The 21926-nt window shown below is 41.5% G+C and overlaps 1 protein-coding gene across 1 annotated transcript in view; it reads right to left on the bottom strand.

The window, feature by feature from the left end:
• The window catches only part of dok6 (docking protein 6), a 138872-nt gene that overhangs the window by 23903 nt on the left and 93043 nt on the right, over positions 1–21926 (bottom strand). The window contains exons 3-4 of the mRNA XM_061922070.1: positions 18407–18521; positions 11740–11859 (exon numbers count right to left, since the gene is read on the bottom strand). Of these exons, the coding sequence (XP_061778054.1) occupies positions 11740–11859; positions 18407–18521 (235 nt within the window). The remainder of the gene's footprint in view (positions 1–11739; positions 11860–18406; positions 18522–21926) is intronic.

Genomic DNA, 21926 nt, shown 5'->3' on the forward strand with positions numbered 1-21926 from the left:
ATACAAGAATGGGAAATAATTCCAATTTCAAAGCTTCAACAATTAGTTTTCTCAGTTCCCAAACATTTGAGTGTTGTTAAAAGAAAAGGTGATGTAACACAGTGGTGAACATTCCCTTTCCCAACTACTTTGGCACATGTTTTAGCCTTGAAATTCTAAGTTGATTATTATTTGCAAAAAAATAGAGTTTATGAGTTTGAACATCAAATATCTTGTCTTTGTAGTGCATTCAATTAAATATGGGTTGAAAAGGATTTGCAAATTCCGTTTATATTTACATCTAACACAATTTCCCAACTCATATGGAAACGGGGTTTGTAAATAGAGTTTGAGACCCCTGCTCGAGATGAACGTTATCTATATATTTAAAGACAAATACTTGTGTTTTTGTTCATTAAAAGTATCAGCGACTCAGATTTGTATTACATTAAGTCCATTTTAAGTTGAGGTATTAATTATACAGCATAAAACATTATCAAAATGCTATGTCACATGAATGGTTATTAAATTGATTACTTTGTGGAATGAAAAAAAACAAGTTTTGTAAAAAAACTGTTTACTTTTTGATATCAAAATAAAACATTAAGCAGTTTGGCTAATGAAGATAAAATCAAATAAACAAGCTTTGTTTTTCTCCACCAACCATGTACTTCAGTGTAACAGTTTGGCCAGCAAAAATAAAGAGGAGTGACACCTCCCACATACAATACGCAATCTTTGTGCCTCACCGACAACTCAGCCAGCATTCAATTCGATGAGATGACAAAATATTTGAGCTAGTATTGATGTTATTGGAACGCTAAGAAAGTTAGCAGTGAAATAAAGGACGAGTGAGCATCCCAGTCAACAAACTACAGACTTTGTAAACAAGTTGTGGCAACGTTCCTGACACATCGCCTGCAGATGTGTCAGTCCCAGCAGCTGACCGAAGTTGCTGTAGTTGCATGTTCAACATGAAACTGCATCATCAAATATTTTTCTCCTCCAACAGCATTGTGCTCCTAATCGCACACAGAGACTCCACGGAAGTAGAAGTGATTGATTTTATTTTATTTTTTTTTTGCAACTTAACGGCAAAAAAACGGAAATGCTGATTATCAGTCCTGTTAGTCACCGACCTCTATTTAATAATACAACTTTAACATTTGACAACCAAATAATAAAACAAGGTGACTCGGTAAAAAATCTGGGTATTATCTTCGACCCAACTCTCTCCTTTGAGTCACACATCAAAAGCTTTACTAAAACGGCCTTCTTTCATCTCCGTAATATCGCTAAAATTCGCTCCATTTTGTCCACTAAAGACGCTGAGATCATTATCCATGCGTTTGTTACGTCTCGTCTCAATTACTGTGATATAGTATTTTCGGGTCTCCCCATGTCCAGCATTAAAAGATTACAGTTGGTACAACATGCGGCTGCTAGACTTTTGACAAGAACAAGAAAGTTTGATCACATTACGCCTGTACTGGCTCACCTGCACTGGCTTCCTGTGCACTTAAGATGTGACTTTAAGGTTTTACTACTTACGTATAAAATACTACACGGTTTAGCTCCATCCTATCTTGCCGATTGTATTGTATCATATGTCCCGGCAAGAAATCTGCGTTCAAAAGACTCCGGCTTATTAGTGATTCCTAAAGCCCAAAAAAAGTCTGCGGGCTATAGAGCGTTTTCTATTCGGGCTCCAGTACTCTGGAATGCCCTCCCGGTAACAGTGGGAGATGCTACCTCAGTAGAAGCATTTAAGTCTCACCTTAAAACTCATCTGTATACTCTAGCCTTTAAATATACCTCCTTTTTAGACCAGTTGATCTGCCGCTTCTTTTCTTTTTCCTCCTATGTCCCCTCCTCCCTTGTGGAGGGGGTCCGGTCCGATGACCATGGATGAAGTAATGGCTGTCCAGAGTCGAGACCCAGGATGGGCCGCTCGTCGGGACCCAGGATGGACCGCTCGCCTGTGTATCGGTTGGGGACATCTCTACGCTGCTGATACGCCTCCGCTTGGGATGGTTTCCTGTAGACGGGACTCTCGCTGCTGTCTTGGATCCGCTTTGAACTGAACTCTTGCGGCAGTGTTGGAGCCACTATGGATTGAACTTTCACAGTATCATGTTAGACCCGCTCGACAACCGTTGCTTTCGGTCCCCTAGAAGGGGGGGGGGGGGGTTCCCACATCTGAGGTCCTCTCCAAGGTTTCTCATAGTCAGCATTGTCACCGGCGTCCCACTGGACGTGAATTCTCCCTGCCCACAGGGTGTGAGTTTTCCTTGCACTTTTGTGGGTTCTTCCGAGGATGTCGTAGTCGTAATGGTTTGTACAGTCCTTTGAGACATTTGTGATTTAGGGCTATACAAATAAACATTGATTGATTGATTGATTGATTGATTGATTGAAATGAAGTGAAACCACACTATCGGCTCCAATAGCTCAGAGGGAACATTTTCAAAGCAAAGTCTGTGTAGTCGCCGCCATGTCTCGCAAGCTGAACAGCTCTAGTGCACATGCGCAGGAAGTAAGCAGTGTTGCCTAAAATGCATTAAAAAATTAAGTTTTTTCTGGGTTTTAAAAATGTAAACGGTATTACTAACCGTCTGGAATTGTACTGCGGTTTATAATTATACCGTTTATCTTTACTACCTAGTACCCATGCGTCAAGTAGCTTGCGTAAAGGTCCCCGGGTTGCTCCTTCCCGTGCAAACCATCTTGCACACCTTAAAGTGCACTTCTTTTAAATTATTGCTTTGTGTCGGCGGCTACGTGGACCGCAGAGCTGTGGTTGGTCAGTTTTTGCGCAGCACAGCAAAGCCGATGTTATGCTTGAAATGCACATATTAGAGAAGTGGTTCTCGAACTTTTTCCATCAAGTACCACCCCAGAAAACATTGGCTTTTCAAGTAGCACCATAATGACCAACATTGAAATATGGTAGCGTCGTAGGCCTAAGTTATCATTAAAAACAAGGTAGAAGTTTTATTTACCAAGTATACGGTATTTAATTTTTTGGGCCACTGCAACATTACACAGAATTTGAACTTAAACACTGTTGAACCTTCGGGTCCCCGCGTGTTGAGTGATAGAAATTACAAAGTAAGACGGTTTTGTTTGTGTCTCAATTGTTTATTTTGGTGTCGATTACGGCCTACAGTAGTCAGATAATAACGGATAAACCTTTGATAACAGCTCGAGTCACATCATTACAATAGATGAAGCCTGTGTACCACTAGTGGTAGAGGTACCTCTCTTTGACAATCCCTGTATTAGAGAAAGCACCAGTCATTGAACATTTTCTTGCAAACTGTTGGTGACTTGTATTGTGTACTTAATATCTCGGTGCATTCTGAAAATTATACTGAGTGTTGTTTTACAGCTTGTTGTGTTTGCAATAATGCTTGATTTTCACAAAAAGTTCTCAGACCAATAAAAAATAGTTGTTACAGTTACAGTACTAAGATCTCTGGTGTGCCATCGTCCAAATGGCCCCTTAGCGTTATAAATTTGCCCGTCCTCTGGCGCAACTCGCCCAGGGAACGCACAGTCCAATGTTACGGTGTATAATAAAAATGTACAATAAAAGTAAACTGATTTCTAAGTGATTAGTTGTAGTGCCAATAACTTGGGATTTAGATGTTGCGGTCAGAGAATCACAATTCAAATCTTATCCCCTACAGAAGAGCTATGTACGCATCAAGACGCCGTCAAACAGGCTACGTGACGCGGGAGTGTATTTCAGCCTTTAGTTGATTCCATCCCCTCATATTGTCATGAGTCAGGTACCTCATACCTAGCAACATCACTACATCCTCATCACACCGTCAAGCACTTTTCCATCCATCCATCCCTCCATCAGTCCATCCATCCATCCATCCATCATCTTCCGCTTATCTGAGGTCAGGTCGGGGAGGCAGCAGCCTAAGCAGGGAAGGCCAGACTTCCTTCTCCCCAGCCACTTCGTCCAGCTCCTCCCGGGGGTTCCCGAGGCGTTCCCAGGCCAGCCGGGGAGACATAGTCTTCCCAACGTGTCGTGGGTCTTCCCCGTGGCCTCCGACCAGTCGGACATGCCCTAAAGACCTCCCTGGGGAGGCGTTCGGGTGGCATCCTGACCAGATGCCCGAACCACCTCATCTGGCTCCTCTCAATGTGAAGGAGCAGAGGCTTTACTTTGAGCTCCTCCCGGATGGCAGAGCTTCTCACCCTATCTCTAAGGGAGAGCCCCGCCACCCGGCGGAGGAAACTCATTTTGGCCGCTTGTACCTGTGATCTTGTCCTTTCGGTCATGATCCAAAGCTCATGACCATAGGTCAGGATGGTAACGTAGATCAACCGGTAAATTGAGAGCTTTGCCTTCCATCAAGCACTTTTTTCTTTTTGAATAGATTTTTTTTATATACTCAAAATCTTAGATAGACCAGCTGATCAGCCACTTTTCTGCTATGTCTCCCTCTTCTTGTAGGACAGGAAACCGATAATTTCTGGAGCAGTACTAGTATGGATGACGTGCTAGCTGACCCGAGTTGTGACCTGTGGTGGATCACTCTTCCATGCACAGCTGTGGACGTCTCTGTGTAACTGATACTCGTTTATGTCAGCACTTTGACTCTCCTTGATTTTAAATGGACGGATGTTTGATGGTTGTTTTTATTTTTGTAGCAGCCTAATGAGCCGCATAATTACATTATGAATAAATATTTCTGAATGAATATTGTTAGTTAGCACATGCTTAGAAATATCTCAGGCTGAAGTTAAAAGTTATAGCCACCGACTAGGTTTACGCATAATTACTCGATTAGTCGACTAATCTTTAAGATAGTTGATGACTAGTCGACAATCAAAATGTCGCACACTTCTACTAAAACAAGCTCTGTATATCCATGCAAGTGCAAACACTGTCTGACTATGCAAATTAGACCCATAATCTCCAGGTCTGTGGGAAACACTGCAGTGTGCCCAAACTTTTGACCGCTACTGCCGATGCATGAAAGATCAATTTGATTTGATTATAATTGATAGCTTTTGCATGAATTCCCTTCCAGTCCGTCCAGACTTAGGACACAGCCATGTATCCGCCTTCCTCTTCCACCCCATTTAACTGTCAGGTGGGTTCTCAATAATCTAGATGGGTTCTCATTAATTACAGTCAATACCTCCAAAATAATCCATGTGTCTACAGAGGATAGAAAATAGCAATGTCATAAAGCGGGAGTATTTTTAGGCTGCTCTGATCTAATGATGGCCCACTACCGCTTGGGGAGGTTTTGGGGGCGATGCTAATTGAAAAATGACTGCAGGCTTTTTCCTCTGGACTTCCATGCTCAGTCATTGCGATTCAAAGTACTGCAACTTTAGTGTATGCAATTGTTTTTTTTTTATTGTTTTTGGATTAGGGATGTCCGATATTGGTATTCAAATATTACAGCGGATTATATTGTTTTTTCTTTAATGACATGGGATAGGATATTGCCTGCATTTCGCCCCATTGAAGGGCTACCGCTCAGTATTAGGAATAGACAAGTAGACATCCATCCATCCATCCATCCATCTTCTTCCGCTTATCCGAGGTCGGGTCGCGGGCGCAACAGCCTAAGCAGGGAAACCCAGACTTTCCTCTCCCCAGCCACTTCGTCTAGCTCTTCCCGTGGGATCCCGAGGCATTCCCAGGCCAGCCGGGAGACATAGTCTTCCCAACGTGACCTGGGTCTTTCCCGTGGCCTCCTACCGGTTGGACGTGCCCTAAACACCTCCTTAGGGAGGCGTTCGGGTGGCATCCTGACCAGATGCCCGAACCACCTCATCTGGCTCCTCTCGATGTGAAGGAGCAGCTACTTTACTTTGAGTTCCTCCCGGATGGCAGAGCTTCTCAACCTATCTCTAAGGGAGAGCCCCGCCACACGGCGGAGGAAACTCATTTCGGCCGCTTGTACCCGTGATCTTATCCTTTCGGTCATGACCCAAAGCTCATGACCATAGGTGAGGGTGGGAACGTAGATCGACCGGTAAATTGAGAGCTTTGCCTTCCGCCTCAGCTCCTTCTTCACCACAACGGATCGGTACAACGTCCGCATTACTGAAGACGCCGCACCGATCCGCCTGTCGATCTCACGATCCACTCTTCCCCCACTCGTGAACAAGACTCCTAGGTACTTGAACTCCTCCACTTGGGGCAGGGTCTCCTCCGCAACCCGGAGATGGCATTCCACCCTTTTCCGGGCGAGAACCATGGACTCGGACTTGGAGGTGCTGATTCTCATTCCGGTCGCTTCACACTCGGCTGCGAACCGATCCAGTGAGAGCTGAAGATCCCGGTCAGATGAAGCCATCAGGACCACATCATCTGCAAAAAGCAGAGACCTAATCCTGAGGTCACCAAACCGGAACCCCTCAACGCCTTGACTGCGCCTAGAAATTCTGTCCATAAAAGTTATGAACAGAATCGGTGACAAAGGACAGCCTTGGCGGAGTCCAACCCTCACTGGAAATGTGTTCGACTTACTGCCGGCAATGCGGACCAAGCTCTGGCACTGATCGTACAGGGAGCGGACCGCCACAATAAGACAGTCCGATACCCCATACTCTCTGAGCACTCCCCACAGGACTTCCCGAGGGATACGGTCGAATGCCTTCTCCAAGTCCACGAAGCACATGTAGACTGGTTGGGCAAACTCCCATGCACCCTCAAGAACCCTGCGGAGAGTATAGAGCTGGTCCACAGTTCCACGACCAGGACGAAAACTACACTGTTCCTCCTGAATCCGAGGTTCGACTATCCGGCGTAGCCTCCTCTCCAGTACACCTGAATAAACCTTACCGGGAAGGCTGAGGAGTGTGATCCCACGATAGTTGGAACACACCCTCCGGTCCCCCTTTTTAAAGAGAGGAACCACCACCCCGGTCTGCCAATCCAGAGGTACCGCCCCCGATGTCCACGCGATGCTGCAGAGTCTTGTCAACCAAGACAGCCCCACAGCATCCAGAGCCTTAAGGAACTCCGGGCGGACCTCATCCACCCCTGGGGCCTTGCCACCGAGGAGCTTTTTAACTACCTCAGCGACCTCAGCCCCAGAAATAGGAGAGTCCACCAAAGATTCCCCAGGCACTTCTTCCTCATAGGAAGACGTGTTGGTGGGATTGAGGAGGTCTTCGAAGTATTCCTTCCACCTATCCACAACATCTGCAGTCGAGGTCAGCAGAACACCATCCGCACCATACACGGTGTTGATAGTGCACTGCTTCCCCTTCCTGTGGCGGCGGACGGTGGTCCAGAATCGCTTCGAAGCCGTCCGGAAGTCGTTTTCCATGGCTTCCCCGAACTCCTCCCATGTCCGAGTTTTTGCCTCAGCGACCGCTGAAGCTGCACACCGCTTGGCCTGTCGGTACCTGTCCACTGCCTCCGGAGTCCTATGAGCCAAAAGGACCCGATAAGACTCCTTCTTCAGCTTGACAGCATCCCTCACCGCTGGTGTCCACCAAGGGGTTTTAGGATTGCCACCCCGACAGGCACCAACTACCTTGCGGCCACAGCTCCGATCAGCCGCCTCGACAATAGAGGTGCGGAACATGGTCCACTCGGACTCAATGTCCAGCACCTCCCTCGTGACATGTTCAAAGTTCTTCCGGAAGTCTTTCAAGTAGACAATTTGATGGATAAATTGCTTTTTTTAATTATGAGTCAAGCCGATATTTAAGTACTTATTTTGATTTTAACAAAAACAATATTTGAAATATGATCCATCCATCTATGTTGTACTGTTTGTCCCTCCATAGAACACATTTAAAAGATATGAAATTGCTTGCAGTACATGTATTTTTTTCCTGTTGAAATGGAAAGTGAATGTGAAAGTGAATGCAAAATTGTGGTTTTGTAACCATGTGTCTATTTATGTCAATTATGTCTTAAAAAAAATAACTTGGTCAAAAGATTTCACTGAGTATAAGTACTTTTTGAACACATTCAACAATACCGCGATAATAAAGTTAACCGTGTGAAATTCTGATATCGTTACATCCCTAGTCATTATTTTCCCCCAAACTTGTCCAGTCCAGCCACTTAAGCAAATCATATAGTTGATGTAGATGCCCTTAGCTGCTGTACAGATTTACTTTACAAAAGAGAACTGTGGGCTATTTCGCTTGTTGCCCTATTTGTATTAGACTTTATTAAATTGATATATTTTGTGGTTGGCGCAGCCTTTAGTGTTTGGTGCAGCTGAACACATCCCTATTCATTAATCCCTAGTTCCTTGTTACACTCCTAGTTTAAATCGATCGGAGAGTGTGCAGGTGTACTGAATGTTGTGACCAAGTAAATCTATATAAAGTTCATAAAGTTTATTTTCTGTAAACATATGTGGATTTATTTTTAAAATGTGTACATTTTCAAAAGATTACATATGATACTTTTTGAGAGCATGGTTTCATTTGCAATCTGAGAAAGCTACCAGAAAGTAACATCTTGCAGACAGACTCAAAAAAACGGGTTATAAATGTTACTGTGGAGCAAAATTTACAGAGAAGCATATCCAATAGATATGATCTAAACCACAAGGAAGTGTTGTAAATGTAGATAAAAAATATCATAGGTCCACTTTAAAGAAGTTGAAGCTAAATTAAGGTCTGTTACAGGCTGTTGAGTCAAATAGTATGCAGCTTCTAGTTCAAATCCATACGTTTTACAGTTCCTCTGAGCAACATACTTGTTCACAATACAATGCTGGGATGGAAACGAGTTTGTATACGTACATCAAAATGATGTGGCGGGCCTGACTTAGCCTTATGTTTGACATGTATGTGGTATGATTTGCTAATCCTCACCCTCTGGTGAGAGGGGTACTTGTAAGAAACATGTCTTTTTTGCTGCCATGGAGACAAGGGTTTCAGATTTAGAAACGGATTTGCACTGTTGAGGGACATTGGCCGCTAGCTAGCAAGGACACTATCGTACGGTGAGGACACTTGCTGTCAAATTTGCAGACACAGCTAGAATGCATCATCAACATGCATTATCACGTCATAACGATAGCATTAAAAGCTCTACCGTCGGCCAAATTCAAATTACTATGTTAGGGTCAGAAGTGCATGGATCCCTAGGATGCAGAGACGTAGTTGGTAGCAAAGAAAAGTTTGTCTTTTATTTGGGCGGAAGGTTGCCAAATACAAAAACACAAGGCGATGGTGGAGCACAAAAACACACCATGAACAAACTGAAATAGTTGCTACCAAAAACTAACAAAAAGCGCCGGACACAGCCAGGAAAAATACTGTTTGGAAAAAGTGAACCAAAGGATAGAAGTACAAAAATAAAACGCTAGACGAGGCTAGGAAAAAACACTTCTTGAAAAAAGTAACAAAACAAACTAAAAGAGCTAGACATGGCTAGACATCAACAAGCAAACCTGGCGAGGAGCACGAGTCAAACAAAGTTTGCAAGTGAGCGGAAGGAGTCCACGCATGCGAGCAATACGGTGGTGAGACACAAAGTTCCGGCGCTCGCATGGCGTCAGCACCCAGGTTAAATAAACCCCCTTTAATCAACTTCAGGTGTGTGTTCCTGCCTTGCGCCAGCTGCGCTCCATACTGTGGACGAGAGGCAGAGTAAAGATGGTGTACCAAAGAGTACAGAAATAAGCCAGGGAAATTCAGCTTACCACAAACTATATTGTATATTGAGTATATTGCCCAACACTACTTGGCATGTGGGACCTTTACCCAGTGGTGACCTCATTAAACTGCCCCTGCAGCCACAGAGAAACAATCTTGCTAGCTCAGTACAATCATTTCTCTAGTCAGGTTGTAAATATCGATATCAGAAATGTTGATATCCAAATATACGTGTTAGACAGTATCGACACTCAGGATAACAGTTGTATAACCCATTCTTATATCAAGCATCTCTCCTTAAAGGGGAACATTATCACCAAACCTATGCAAGCGTCAATATATACCTTGATGTTGCAGAAAAAAGACCATGTATTTTTTCAACCGATTTCTGAACTCTAAATGGGTGAATTTTGGCAAATTAAACGTGTTTCTGTTTATCGGTCTTTTAGCGATGACGTCAGAACGTGACGTCACCGAGGTAACACACCCGCCATATTCATTTTCACATTACAAACACCGGGTCTCAGCGCTGTTATTTTCCGTTTTTTCAACTATTTTTTGGAACCTTGGAGACATGTCTCGTCGGTGTGTTGTCGGGTGTAAAAACACTAACTGAGGGATTCAAGTTGCACCACTGGCAAGAAATCTGCCGCCAAACACCCATTGAATGTAAAAAAGTGTCTTCACATTTGACCGGCGATGCTATGACAGACATGGCACAAAGATGTATGGATAACCTGCAGATGCATTTGCAACGATTAAGTCAATGAAATCACAAAGGTGAGTTTTGTTGATGTTGTTGACTTATGTGCTAATCAGACATATTTGGTCACGGCATGACTGCCAGCTAATCGATGCTAACATGCTACGCTATCCGATGCTAACATGCTATTTACGCTAGCTTTATGTACATTTGAAACTAGATACCCACATTTAATGCAAAACAAACATTTACCAATCGACGGATTTAAGTTGCTCCAGTGTCACGAGATGCGAAAGTCCTGATCGTTTGGTCTGCACATTTTACCGGCGATGCTAATAAAGCAGCCATGCTATGGGCCACTTCATTAGGTACACCCACGCTATGGCCGAATAGCGTCAATAGCTATTCGCTCAATAGCTTCAATTTCTTCTTCAATTTAGTTTTTGCTATCTGTCTCCATACTCCGACCATCTGTTTTAATACATACATCTGTTGAATCGCTTAAGCCGCTGAAATCCGAGTCTGAATCAGAGCTAATGTTGCTATATCTTGCTGTGGTAACCGCCATGTTGTTTGTATTGGCAGCCCTGTATGACATCACAGGGAAATGGATAGTGGTTTCGAAGATAGCAAAAATAAGGCACTTTAAAGCTTTATTTAGGGATATTCCGGGACCGGTAAAATTAAAAAAAAAAATCAAAAAATACAACAAGCCACTGGAAATTGATTTTTATTGTTTTTAACCCTTTTGAAATTGTGATAATGTTCCCCTTTAACATGGAAAATCCTTTGTTACTGATAACCAGCATTTTGTCCACTACAGAGGACGCTGGCTACACTATGTTCAGTGATGCATAATGACTGCAATGTGTGACTTTTAAGACAAATTTCTCTGCAAGGCTTTGGTTAAACATGCAAATTTGGCACTTTTTTGCGATTGCCTGTTGCCTTTCCCGCTTTACTGAGTGAATGAGCTCCATTCTATTTCCTGTGAGCGGAATATGTGGGGGGAAGCACATTTATTTCACATGGCTTTAGGAGCCATCATCTCATCCATCTCTGTGACAAGCTTCATTATGAGGGAAGCCAGTGATGCACAGCACTTCGCATTAGCGCCTTGAACAGAGAGCAACCCCCCCACCCACTCCAGCACCACCACAGCCTGTGACCTGTACACACACACACACATACCGAATTCTTTCCCACAAGAAATACCTCTGAAGTTGGACCTGCTAAAGCAAAAGACTTAACGGGGACCTCAGATCAGGTATTGACGAAAAAAAAAAAAAAGTTCTTATTAGCAAGGCTTAATTAGACATTGGCATCTCACATTACTCTACAAACCCACAGCATTAATGCCGCGAGACATGGCTGTGAGCCGAGCGAAAGAAGATTGACCAGGAATGGCTGTCTATGTTAGCACCGACTAATTGGGCACTCACCGTTCTGCTCCCGCTGCACCCCCGCTGCTAACAGGTCGGGCTCGCCCAGGCTAATGTCGTTGAGACGGCTGCCCAGGCACTCCACGTTCAGCAGCTTGCACCATTCCTCGGCATCTAGCTCTACATGTGGACACACAACAGCAACAGTCTTACAGGATGACAGGGCAACTTAGCATTCAATTCACTCATTTCATATTTTCAAGGTGAAGAACTGAAATGTAACAAAATCTTTTAAAACTGTGGTCAGGGGGTTTACCCTAAGCCTAGCCCTTTAATGAAGTACCGGTTTCAATTAATTAGCATTTTTTAAAAGGATGTTAAAATATAAACCCGGTTTCCACAAGAGTTGGAAATTATGTTAGATGTAAATATAAACGGAATACAATGATTTGCAAATCATTTTCAGCCCATATTCAGTTGAATGTGCTACAAAGACAACACATGTTTTTTTTTTGCAAATAATCATTAACTTTAGAATTTAATGCCAGCAACACATGACAAAGAAGTTGGGAAAGTTGGCAATAAATACTGATAAAGTTGAGGAATGCTCATTAAACACTTATATGGTACATCCCACAGGTGTGCAGGCTAATTGGGAACAGTTAGGTGCCGTGATTGGGTATTAAAGCAGCTTCCATGAAATGCTAAGTATTTCACAAAGAAGGATGGGGTGGGGGCACTAATTTGTAAGCAAACTGTCGAACAGTTTTAAAACAACATTTCGCAACGAGTTATTGCAAGGAATTTAGGGTTTTTACCATCTACAGTCCGTAAAATCATCAAAAACATCAGAGAATCTGGAGAAATCACTGCACGTAAGCGATGATATTACGGACTTTTGATCCCTCAGGCAGTACTGCATCAAAAACAGACACCAGTGTGTAAAGGATATCACCACATGGGCTCAGGAAAACTTCATAAAACCACTGTCAATAACTACAGTTGGTTGCTACATCTATAAGTGCAAGTTAAAACTCTACTATGCAAAGCCAAACCCATTTATCAACAATATCCTGAAACGCCGCCTGCTTGGCTGGGCCCGAGCTCACCTAAGATGGACTGATGCTAAGTGGAAAGGTGTTTGTGGTCTGACGAGTCCACATTTCAATTTGTATTTGGAAACAGAGGACGTGGTGTCCTCCAGAAGAAAGAGGAAAATAACCATTTGGATTGTTATAGGCGCAAAGTTGAAAAGCCAGCATCTGTGATGGTATGGGGGTGTATTAGTGCCCAAGGCATGGGTAACTTACACATTTGTGAAGGCACCATTAATGCTGAAAGGTCCATACAGGTTTTGGAGCAACATATGTTGTCATCCAAGCAACGTTATCATGGACGGCCCTGCTTATTTCAGCATGACAATGCCAAGCCACATGTTACAACAGCGTGGCTTTGTAGTAAAAGACTGCAGGTACTTTCCTGGCCCGCCTGCAGTCCAGACATGTCTCCCATGGAAAATGTGTGGCGCATTATGAAGCGTAAAATACAACAGCGGAGACCCCGGACTGTTGAACGACTGAAGCTCTACATAAAACAAGAATGAGAAAGAATTCCACTTTCAAAGCTTCAACAATTAGTTTGTTGAGTGTTTTTAAAAGAAAAGGTGATGTAACACAGTGGTGAACATGCCCTTTCCCAACTACTTTGGCACGTGTTGCAGCCATGAAATTCTAAATTAATTATTATTTGCAAAAGAAAATAAAGTTTATGAGTTTGAACATCAAATATCTTGTCTTTGTAGTGCATTCAACTGAATATGAGTTGAAAAGGATTTGCAAATCATTGTATTTTGTTTATTTTTACATCTAACACAATTTCCCAACTCATATGGAAACGGGGGTTTGTATGTATGTAAGTATACAAACTCTTGTTTCCATCCCAACATTGTATTGTGAACAAGTTTGTTGCTCTGAGGAACTGTAAAATGTATGAATTTGAACTAGAGGCTGCATACTATTTGACTCAACAGTGTCTCTGCTGGTTGCAGCTGAATACAGACCTCAATTTAGCTTCTACTTCTCTAAAGGGAACCTATGATAACTTTAATCTACATTTCCAACACTTCCTTGTGGTTTAGATAATATCTATTGGATATGCCATCCATCCATCCATTTCTACCGCTTATTCCCTTCGGGGTCACGGGAGGTGCTGGAGCCTATTTCAGCTACAATCGGGCGGAAGACGATGTACACCCTGGACAAGTCACCACCTCATCGCAGGGCCTCTATTGGATATGCCTCTCTGTAAATTTTGCTCCACAGTCACATTTATAAACCGTTTTTTTGAGTCTGTCTGCAAGGTGTTACTTTCTGGTAGCTTTCTCAGATTGCAAATGTAGGTCTCCTAAAATAATCAAAAAAACTAATTTGATTAAACTCGATTACTAAAATGTGAGTACCAGCACTTTCATAAAGAGGGTGAGAAAAACTACTGAATTTTAGAACAAACTCATCGCAAAGTATGCATGCGCTGTGGGTAGAGCGGCTATGCCAGCAACTTGAGGGTTCCAGGTTTGATCCCCGCCTCTACCACTGCTGTTGTGTCCTTGGGCAAGACACTTCACTCTTGCTCTTCAGGAAAGACTTCCTACAAGATTTTAGAGTGTGTCTAAAAAATAGTTCTGAGGTCCCTGGTGCCAAAGCCTGGCTCGCCATTTCCGTTGTCCGCCATTCTTAATGCTTTTGAAGAGGGACTGAGGTCAAGGTTTTCATTGGGGGCACAGACACAGTTGACCGTGGACTTTGCTTACAATTAATTGTTGGACTGATTAGATTTTTAAATAGAGGCTGATAGGCAATGGAGGCAAGTTATCTTATTAATACAATCTTGAAGTTTATGTGGCTGTTTTGTTATTAAAAATCAATTTGCCGTCCTGGTGAGTAAGAAAAGATAATATGTTCCTCGTAGAAGACTTCCAACTGTCTCTGGTGAGCTTCTACCACCGATGGATGAAATGAGGCAGTTGTTTATCTTTTTCCGAGCTTCTTAACTCTAGCCCCAATGGGATTTTGGGACGCATAACAACGGGCAAACACACACACACACACACACACACACACACACACACACACACACACACACACACACACACACACACACACACACACACACACAGACACACACACAGACACACAGACACAGAGAGAGAGAGAGAGAGAAACAGAGAGAGAGAGAGAGAGAGAGAGAGAGAGAGAGAGAGAGAGAGAGAGAGAGAGAATATGCAAGTACAGAAACAGCGCCTTGTTTCTGTGTCTATTCATTGATATGTGTTTGTGGGATATGTCAGCGGCAATATCTTCAATGTCATTCACGACACACTCGCTCCTTTTACTCTACGTCTTTCCAGCGGAACGTATCTGCACAGCTTAGCGGGGTGAGCGGATGGTCTGTTGGTGCCTGCAGCGTGTCATTCACAGACATCAAGAGAGCACAACTATGTTTACACACAGGAGGAAGCTACTTAATGCCTACCCCGATTCATACTCTCTGTTTCAGTGTTACTATGGCCTGAAAGAGCCTCTAAACTCCTGCATGTTTAAAGCCCGGGTGGAAGAGCGGCAAAACAAACATTGTACCATCACAGAGGAAGCTGCACAGGCTTATGCAGGAGGAAAACACAGTGGGCTGCTAACTCTGTGAGAAAACAACTGGTAGGAACTAATCTTCAAAAAGTTTTTAATCAGCAAGTTTAGTTTTAGCAATTGCTAGGAATAATAAGTATTCGAGGATCGAACATGGAAAACGGTTACCTCTCAAAATGTATACACTGCAAAAACTGAAATCTAAGTAAGATTAAATATCTCAAATAAGGGTAATATTTGCTTATTTTCTGTCTAATAAGATAATTCTTCTTGCTAAGGGAGATTTTATGTTAACAATGTTTTACTTGTTTTAAGGGTTTTGGTCCTAAATGATGTCAGTAAGATATTACAGCTTGTAGCTGAGAGTTTATGACCTATATTAAGTAAAACATGCTTGAAACTAGAATATCAACTGATGCAAAGCTGTGTCAACACTCACATTTATAAAACTACTTTTTTTAAGTAATAATTTCTTACTTCAAGCATGATAAAAAAAAAATCATGATGTCGAGCGCATATCATTATGTCAATATAATGGCACTAGCATTTACTTCATTTAAGAATATTTTTTATCATATTGAGCAAAAATTACTTTTTTTTTCTACCAAGAAAAGTGCACTTGTTATTAGTGAGAATGTACTTATTTTAAGGTATTTTTGGGTTCATTGAGGTTGGATTATTTTACTTGTTTTGGAAAGTGTTCTATTGGCAGATAATTTTGTTTAGTTCAAGTAAAATACCCCTAATTTTTGCATTTTTTTTTCTCGTTTTTGAACACTGACTTTTTGCAGTGTACTCACAGCCATGGACACCAACAATCATCAGTTTTAGATTGGAGGCAGAACATCGCTATCAAGATGTATTTGCATATAATTTTCATTTCATTAAATATTAACTTTCCTTGTTTAATTTCAGAGAAAAGCAAACAAAAAGGCCACAACTCATGCAGACGAACCTGAGGCTCAGAGCTAATCCTGTTTACATTCAAAAGTTGACAAGGAAATAAACTTGAATGCCACTGACCTAATTTGTTGAGAAATATGTCAAGTTGTTAATGTGTGAAATCACATTAATAACATTTAGTCTTGAAGATGAAAACACTACCAAAGTACTACAGTACAAAAGATAAAGTAATGCGCTAACATAACCTGACTCCATTCATGTTTTACTTGTATGTGTTAGTATTTAAATAATGCCATATTTATAAGTGTCAGTTTTTGTTATTTAGGTCAAGATGACTGAATTTGCCCTTATCCTGATTTCTGTCAGCATGTTAAAGCAGACAACTAGTTTGGCCTGAATTAAGTGTATCCCTCTTGTGATTGATGCCAACTACAGTATAAAACATGTAATTAGGGACAAAGTATACCGTAAAATCCAGACGATTAGCTGCTACTTTTGTCCTAAGCTTTGAACCCTGCGACTTATAAAAACAATGTGGCTAATTTATAGATTTTTCTTTGCTGGAGGCTACGATACAAATAGTTTTCATAAAACACATGCAAAAAAACTGAAATGGTATGTTATTGTTCGTGGTAAGGCGCCATCTTTTGGACGAGTTCACTCACTGCTGGTTCTGCTGAGTGAACGTCTACAGTATTTTCTTCTTATTGGTCCTTTTAACCGGAAGTACAAGTGCCTTTCAGTCTAGTGAAGTGAATTATATTTATACAGCGCTTTTCTCTTAGTGACTCAAAGCGCTTTACATAGTGAAACCCAATATCTAAGTTACATTTAAACCAGTGTGGGTGGCACTGGGAGCACGTGGGTAAAGTGTCTTGCCCAAGGACACAACGGCAGTGACTAGGATGGCGGAAGCGGGAATCGAGCCTGCAACCCTCAAGTTGCTGGCACGGCTACCAACCGAGCTGTACCGCCCCGTCTACTAGACGTCCATAGCATGTCTACCCATATGGATTTTTCATTCATCATTCCAAGCATTGTTTGTAAGTTTTACAATACAACTAAAACATTTCTTATTTAACCCGTACCGTGTGTGGTGGCTGTAGGAGTGTTTTCATGCATATTTGCATGTGCTATCGTAAGGCAATGAAGCTAGCGTCGTTAGCATTAGCTGATATGCTAACACATTTACAAGTGTATGTGTTGGTATTAATAACTTAGAATGGCATTATTTGTATTGTTTCAGTTTCACAAATTACTTAAAAAATTCACCAAAACGTCACTCTGGAGTTATTGAGTCTGTTTGAGTCTGTTTATGACGATAACGTCTGTTTTGATTGATCAGCCGTATTGCTGCCGTGTTACAGACACCATTTGGAAACAATTAAGGTATGTGAATAAATATTTACAAATGTGTGATCGCGGAGAACATGATTTTTTTGCCGTACCAGAATTTGTTGAAGCGTATGTAGCACTAGGAGACGAGGAAAGACTGGTTTCTTTTAATATTATTAAACTTACAAAGTTATGCACATGTGCGGGTAAAACAATTTTATAGACAAATTATACAATTCATAGTCACAAAACGGGAGTGGTGTGGTGGAAAATATGTTCTTCATCCTGGTAACAGAAAATATTTTAGAAGCATTGCTTTAATTGAACATTATTGCAGTCTAAAACAACATGTGTCAATAAAAACAAGTATTAAATAATTGTAATTGTATGGTACAAATGCAAGGTCTTCAAAGCAGAAGTGTATTAGAAAGCATCCAGTATCAAACATGTCTGCATCATTCAACTAATTTGATTAATTATTGTGACCACTCGGTCACAAAACAAAAATAAAAAGAATTCCAATTGAACTCAAAGACAGCATAAGTTCATTTCAAATAGTTAATAATAGATAGGTTGATGTTTTTCATACCTACCATTGTTCTTTGAGTCATTTTACTTGATCGAGCCTTTTCTAACATTCCACACTACAAAATAAAAAATGTACTATTATTAATGCTGATATTGAATCAGACAGTTTCGGCCAATACGCAATGCTCCGATATCTGTATGGTATCGAAAGGGAAAAGCTGTATTGGGACACCTCTTGATATTGTACACAATTGTGTAACATAAGCATTTCTATTGAATATTTGGCTTTCCATAAAATAATAAAGCCAAAAGGTGCTTACCTGATTCGCACGCAAATGTCTTGGATGTGTCGTCACAAAAGATAATGGCCACAGCGTGCTTCTTGGTCTCTCTCGGCATTCTGCTAATGTTCTTGATATTATGGAGCTCGGTGATCTAAGGAGGACAGAATTGGCAGCGGCACATTAACTCGAATGAACGCAGTCAACGGAGGCAATGAGGCTTAATTGACCCTCTCACGCCGCTTTGCTGAAAGTGCAATTGAAGTTTAGAGGCTTCTGCAAATAAAAACAATGGTACACTAAAATAAAAAAAATGCCTCTTCAGAAACAGAAATGAAGAATTGATAGAAAGTTTAATATCGAATGTCATGTAGTTTCCACAATGCTGCACAGTTACTAGTTTTAAAGACCTACCTGTATCCCCTCTGTGCTACTTTATTGCAGTCATAAAAGAGGGCAATTAAAGGCATCCAAATCCCTTCGGCAAGAGATCAATAGTGAATCGGAAAGAAACAAACCAAAAAGATTACATTTAATTAAATATCGCCCGCATTTACAGCACATTTTGCTCTAAATGTTGACTCAGCCTGGCAGATTACATTATTGTAGTCCATTGTGTGTAGGCTCTTAACCAAGAAGGGCTTGTGATGAATTAGCTGGGCTCCATGCCTGCAATGTAAGGCTTATAGTTAAAAGCCTGGACTGAATAGCACAGAAAACATATGCAAGCTGCAATTGACTTTTCTTTTTCACGATATGAATGTCCGATCTGTTGTCAAACACGCCTGTTTTTCAGCTCAAGTTAGAGAAGGAAGGTGAGGGAATACGTAATGCGGAAAGATGTGACTTTTAGATGTTCTAATTGGCTTCAAAGATCATATCAAAATATTTTGTGTGTTCTTGGATGGTGTGTCCTCAGGTAAGCGGACACAAAGTAAGCATCAACAGAAGGAATTTCTGAGCCGTGAATTCCAGCATCCATCTACTCGTGTTTGTCTGAAGCTGCAAATGAAAGGGAAAGATTTGGTAGCATTCCCAGCCTCAGGCACTGAAAAATGGAATCATTTGAGATGAGTTCCATTTCACATCCCGACTGTCTCCTCTTTTAGTGCATTGAAAAGGTGTTGACTTTAATCTCATATTAACACACATATGCTTCGCTCGCTATACTTCCACTCCAGCACAACATTGTAACATTTAGTCCCCTTGGTCGGGAAGCATAAACACAAAGACCCAAAAACACATTTTCAAAGAGGCCAACAAAATTCAGGATTTAGTTATCGTGTATACCAGCTCAGGCAAAGAGAGAAGGTATGGGTTGAAAAAGTGGTAAAGAAAGCCAATCCTCTTTGTGTTGTGTAAATCAGCCAACAGTGCAGCCTCTTTCCTTAAAAATCACAGCATTCAGACGGAACATTTCTTCGATCTTTGTGGCCATGCATTGCCAGGAGCACTGGTGCATGTGTGCAACTAGGGCTGGGCCATATGGCCTTTTGTTAATATTTCAATATTTTTAGGCCATATTGCGATACACAATATATATCTCGACATTTTGCCTTAGCCTTGAATGAACACTTGATGCATATAATCACAGCAGGATGATGATTCTATGTGTCTACATTAAAACCTTCTTCATACTGCATTAATATATGCTACTTTTAAACTTTCATGCAGAGAGGGAAATCACAATTAAAGGGGAACATTATCACAATTTCAGAAAGGTTAACACTAATAAAAATCAGTTCCCAGTGGCTTATTTTATTTTTCGAAGTTTTTTTCAAAATTTTACCCGTTCCGCAATATCCCTAAAAAAAGCTCTAAAGTGCTTGATCTTCGCTATCTGCGAAGCCACTGTCCATTTTCCTGTGACGTCACACAGTGATGCCAATACAAACAACATGGCAGTTACCAAAGCAAGATATTAGCTCGGATTCAGACTCGGATTTCAGCGGCTTAAGCAATTCAACAGATTACGCATGTATTGAAACGAATGGTTGAAGTATGGAGGCAGATAGCAAAAACGAAATTGAAAAAGAGACTGACGCTATTGAGCGAATACCTATTGACGCTATTCGGCCAGACTGCCTTAGCATCGCCGGTAAAATGTGCGGACCAAACGATCAGGAATTTCGCATTGACACTGGAGCAACTTAAATTTGTCGATTGGTAAGTGTTTGTTTCGCATTAAATGTGGGTGGAAGGAAACGCTGGATGTAAATATACTTTCAAATGTGCATACAGCTAGCCTAAATAGCATGTTAGCATCGATTAGCTGGCAGTCATGCCGCGACCAAATATGTCTGATTAGCACATAAGTCGATAACATAAAAAAAACTCACCTTTGTGATTTCGTTGACTTTATCGTTAGGAATGCATCTGCTTTGAGTGTCGCAGGATATCCAGACATTCTTGCCATCTCTGTGCCATCTCTGTCGTAGCATCGCCAGTAAACACCAAACAAGGGACTTTTGCATCTCTTGACACTGGAGCAACTTAAATCTGTCGATTGGTATGTGTTTGTTTGGCATTAAATGTGGGTGAAGAGAAAGGCTGGATGTAAATATAGATACAAATGAGGCATAATGCTGCAATATGTACATACAGCTAGCCTAAATAGCATGTTAGCATCGATTAGCATGCCGTGCTAATCGATGCACATTCTACGTAAATCAACTTGAATCCGTCCCTGATCGTGTTGTTACACCCTCCGGCAACACACTGACAAGGCATAATGTCTCCAAGGTACCGGAAAACAGTCGATAAAACGGAAAATAACAGAGCTCATTTGACTTGCTGCGTATAATGTGGTGGAGCAAAATGGCGTTGACTACCTAGGTGACGTCCCGTTCTGGCGTCATCGCTCCGAGTGCGTTTAATTCGCCAAAATTCACCCATTTAGAGTTCGGAAATCGGTTTAAAAAAAATATGGTCTTTTTTCTGCAACATCAAGGTATATATTGACGCTTACATACGTCTGGTGATAATGTTCCCCTTTAAGTACATTTTCCAAAAGTGTATTTACTAAACAGTGATTAAGCAATGGCAGAAACATTCATGTCATTTCCAAAACAGAAAGTGCAAGATTATCAGAGACATTTTAAAACAAACTATGAGTGCACTTTTGTGCATTATGTCGCTAAAATGACATATCAAAACAACACTAAATTAAAGTGCACTTTTTGTACTGAACACCACTACAATAGTTTAAAACAAATCAAGTGCACTTTTGTGCATGATGTCACACAAGATATTTCAATAACTGTCAAATAAAAATGAGCTGCATAATAGGAAATCAAATAGTATATGTCCTTTGCTATGTGGTAGGTTACTGCGGACGTTATATCCTTCTGTTTTAGACTATTATTTTTATATGGTGTTGATGTGGAAATGGTTGCTTGGGAATTTTGTTGGTGTGACACCGGCCGAGATGTTGACATGCGGGGTTTCAAGCACTTTTCATTCTCTAGTGGGTGACTACAAATTAGCAGGGCCGCTATTTTTTGTAGCAACGCTTTTGCCGCATACTTGTAAAACATTTTCCCACTTGCAGCCTAACCAC

Source organism: Nerophis ophidion, linkage group LG15, assembly GCF_033978795.1.
Source record: "Nerophis ophidion isolate RoL-2023_Sa linkage group LG15, RoL_Noph_v1.0, whole genome shotgun sequence".
In the NCBI taxonomy this organism is placed as follows: domain Eukaryota; kingdom Metazoa; phylum Chordata; class Actinopteri; order Syngnathiformes; family Syngnathidae; genus Nerophis; species Nerophis ophidion.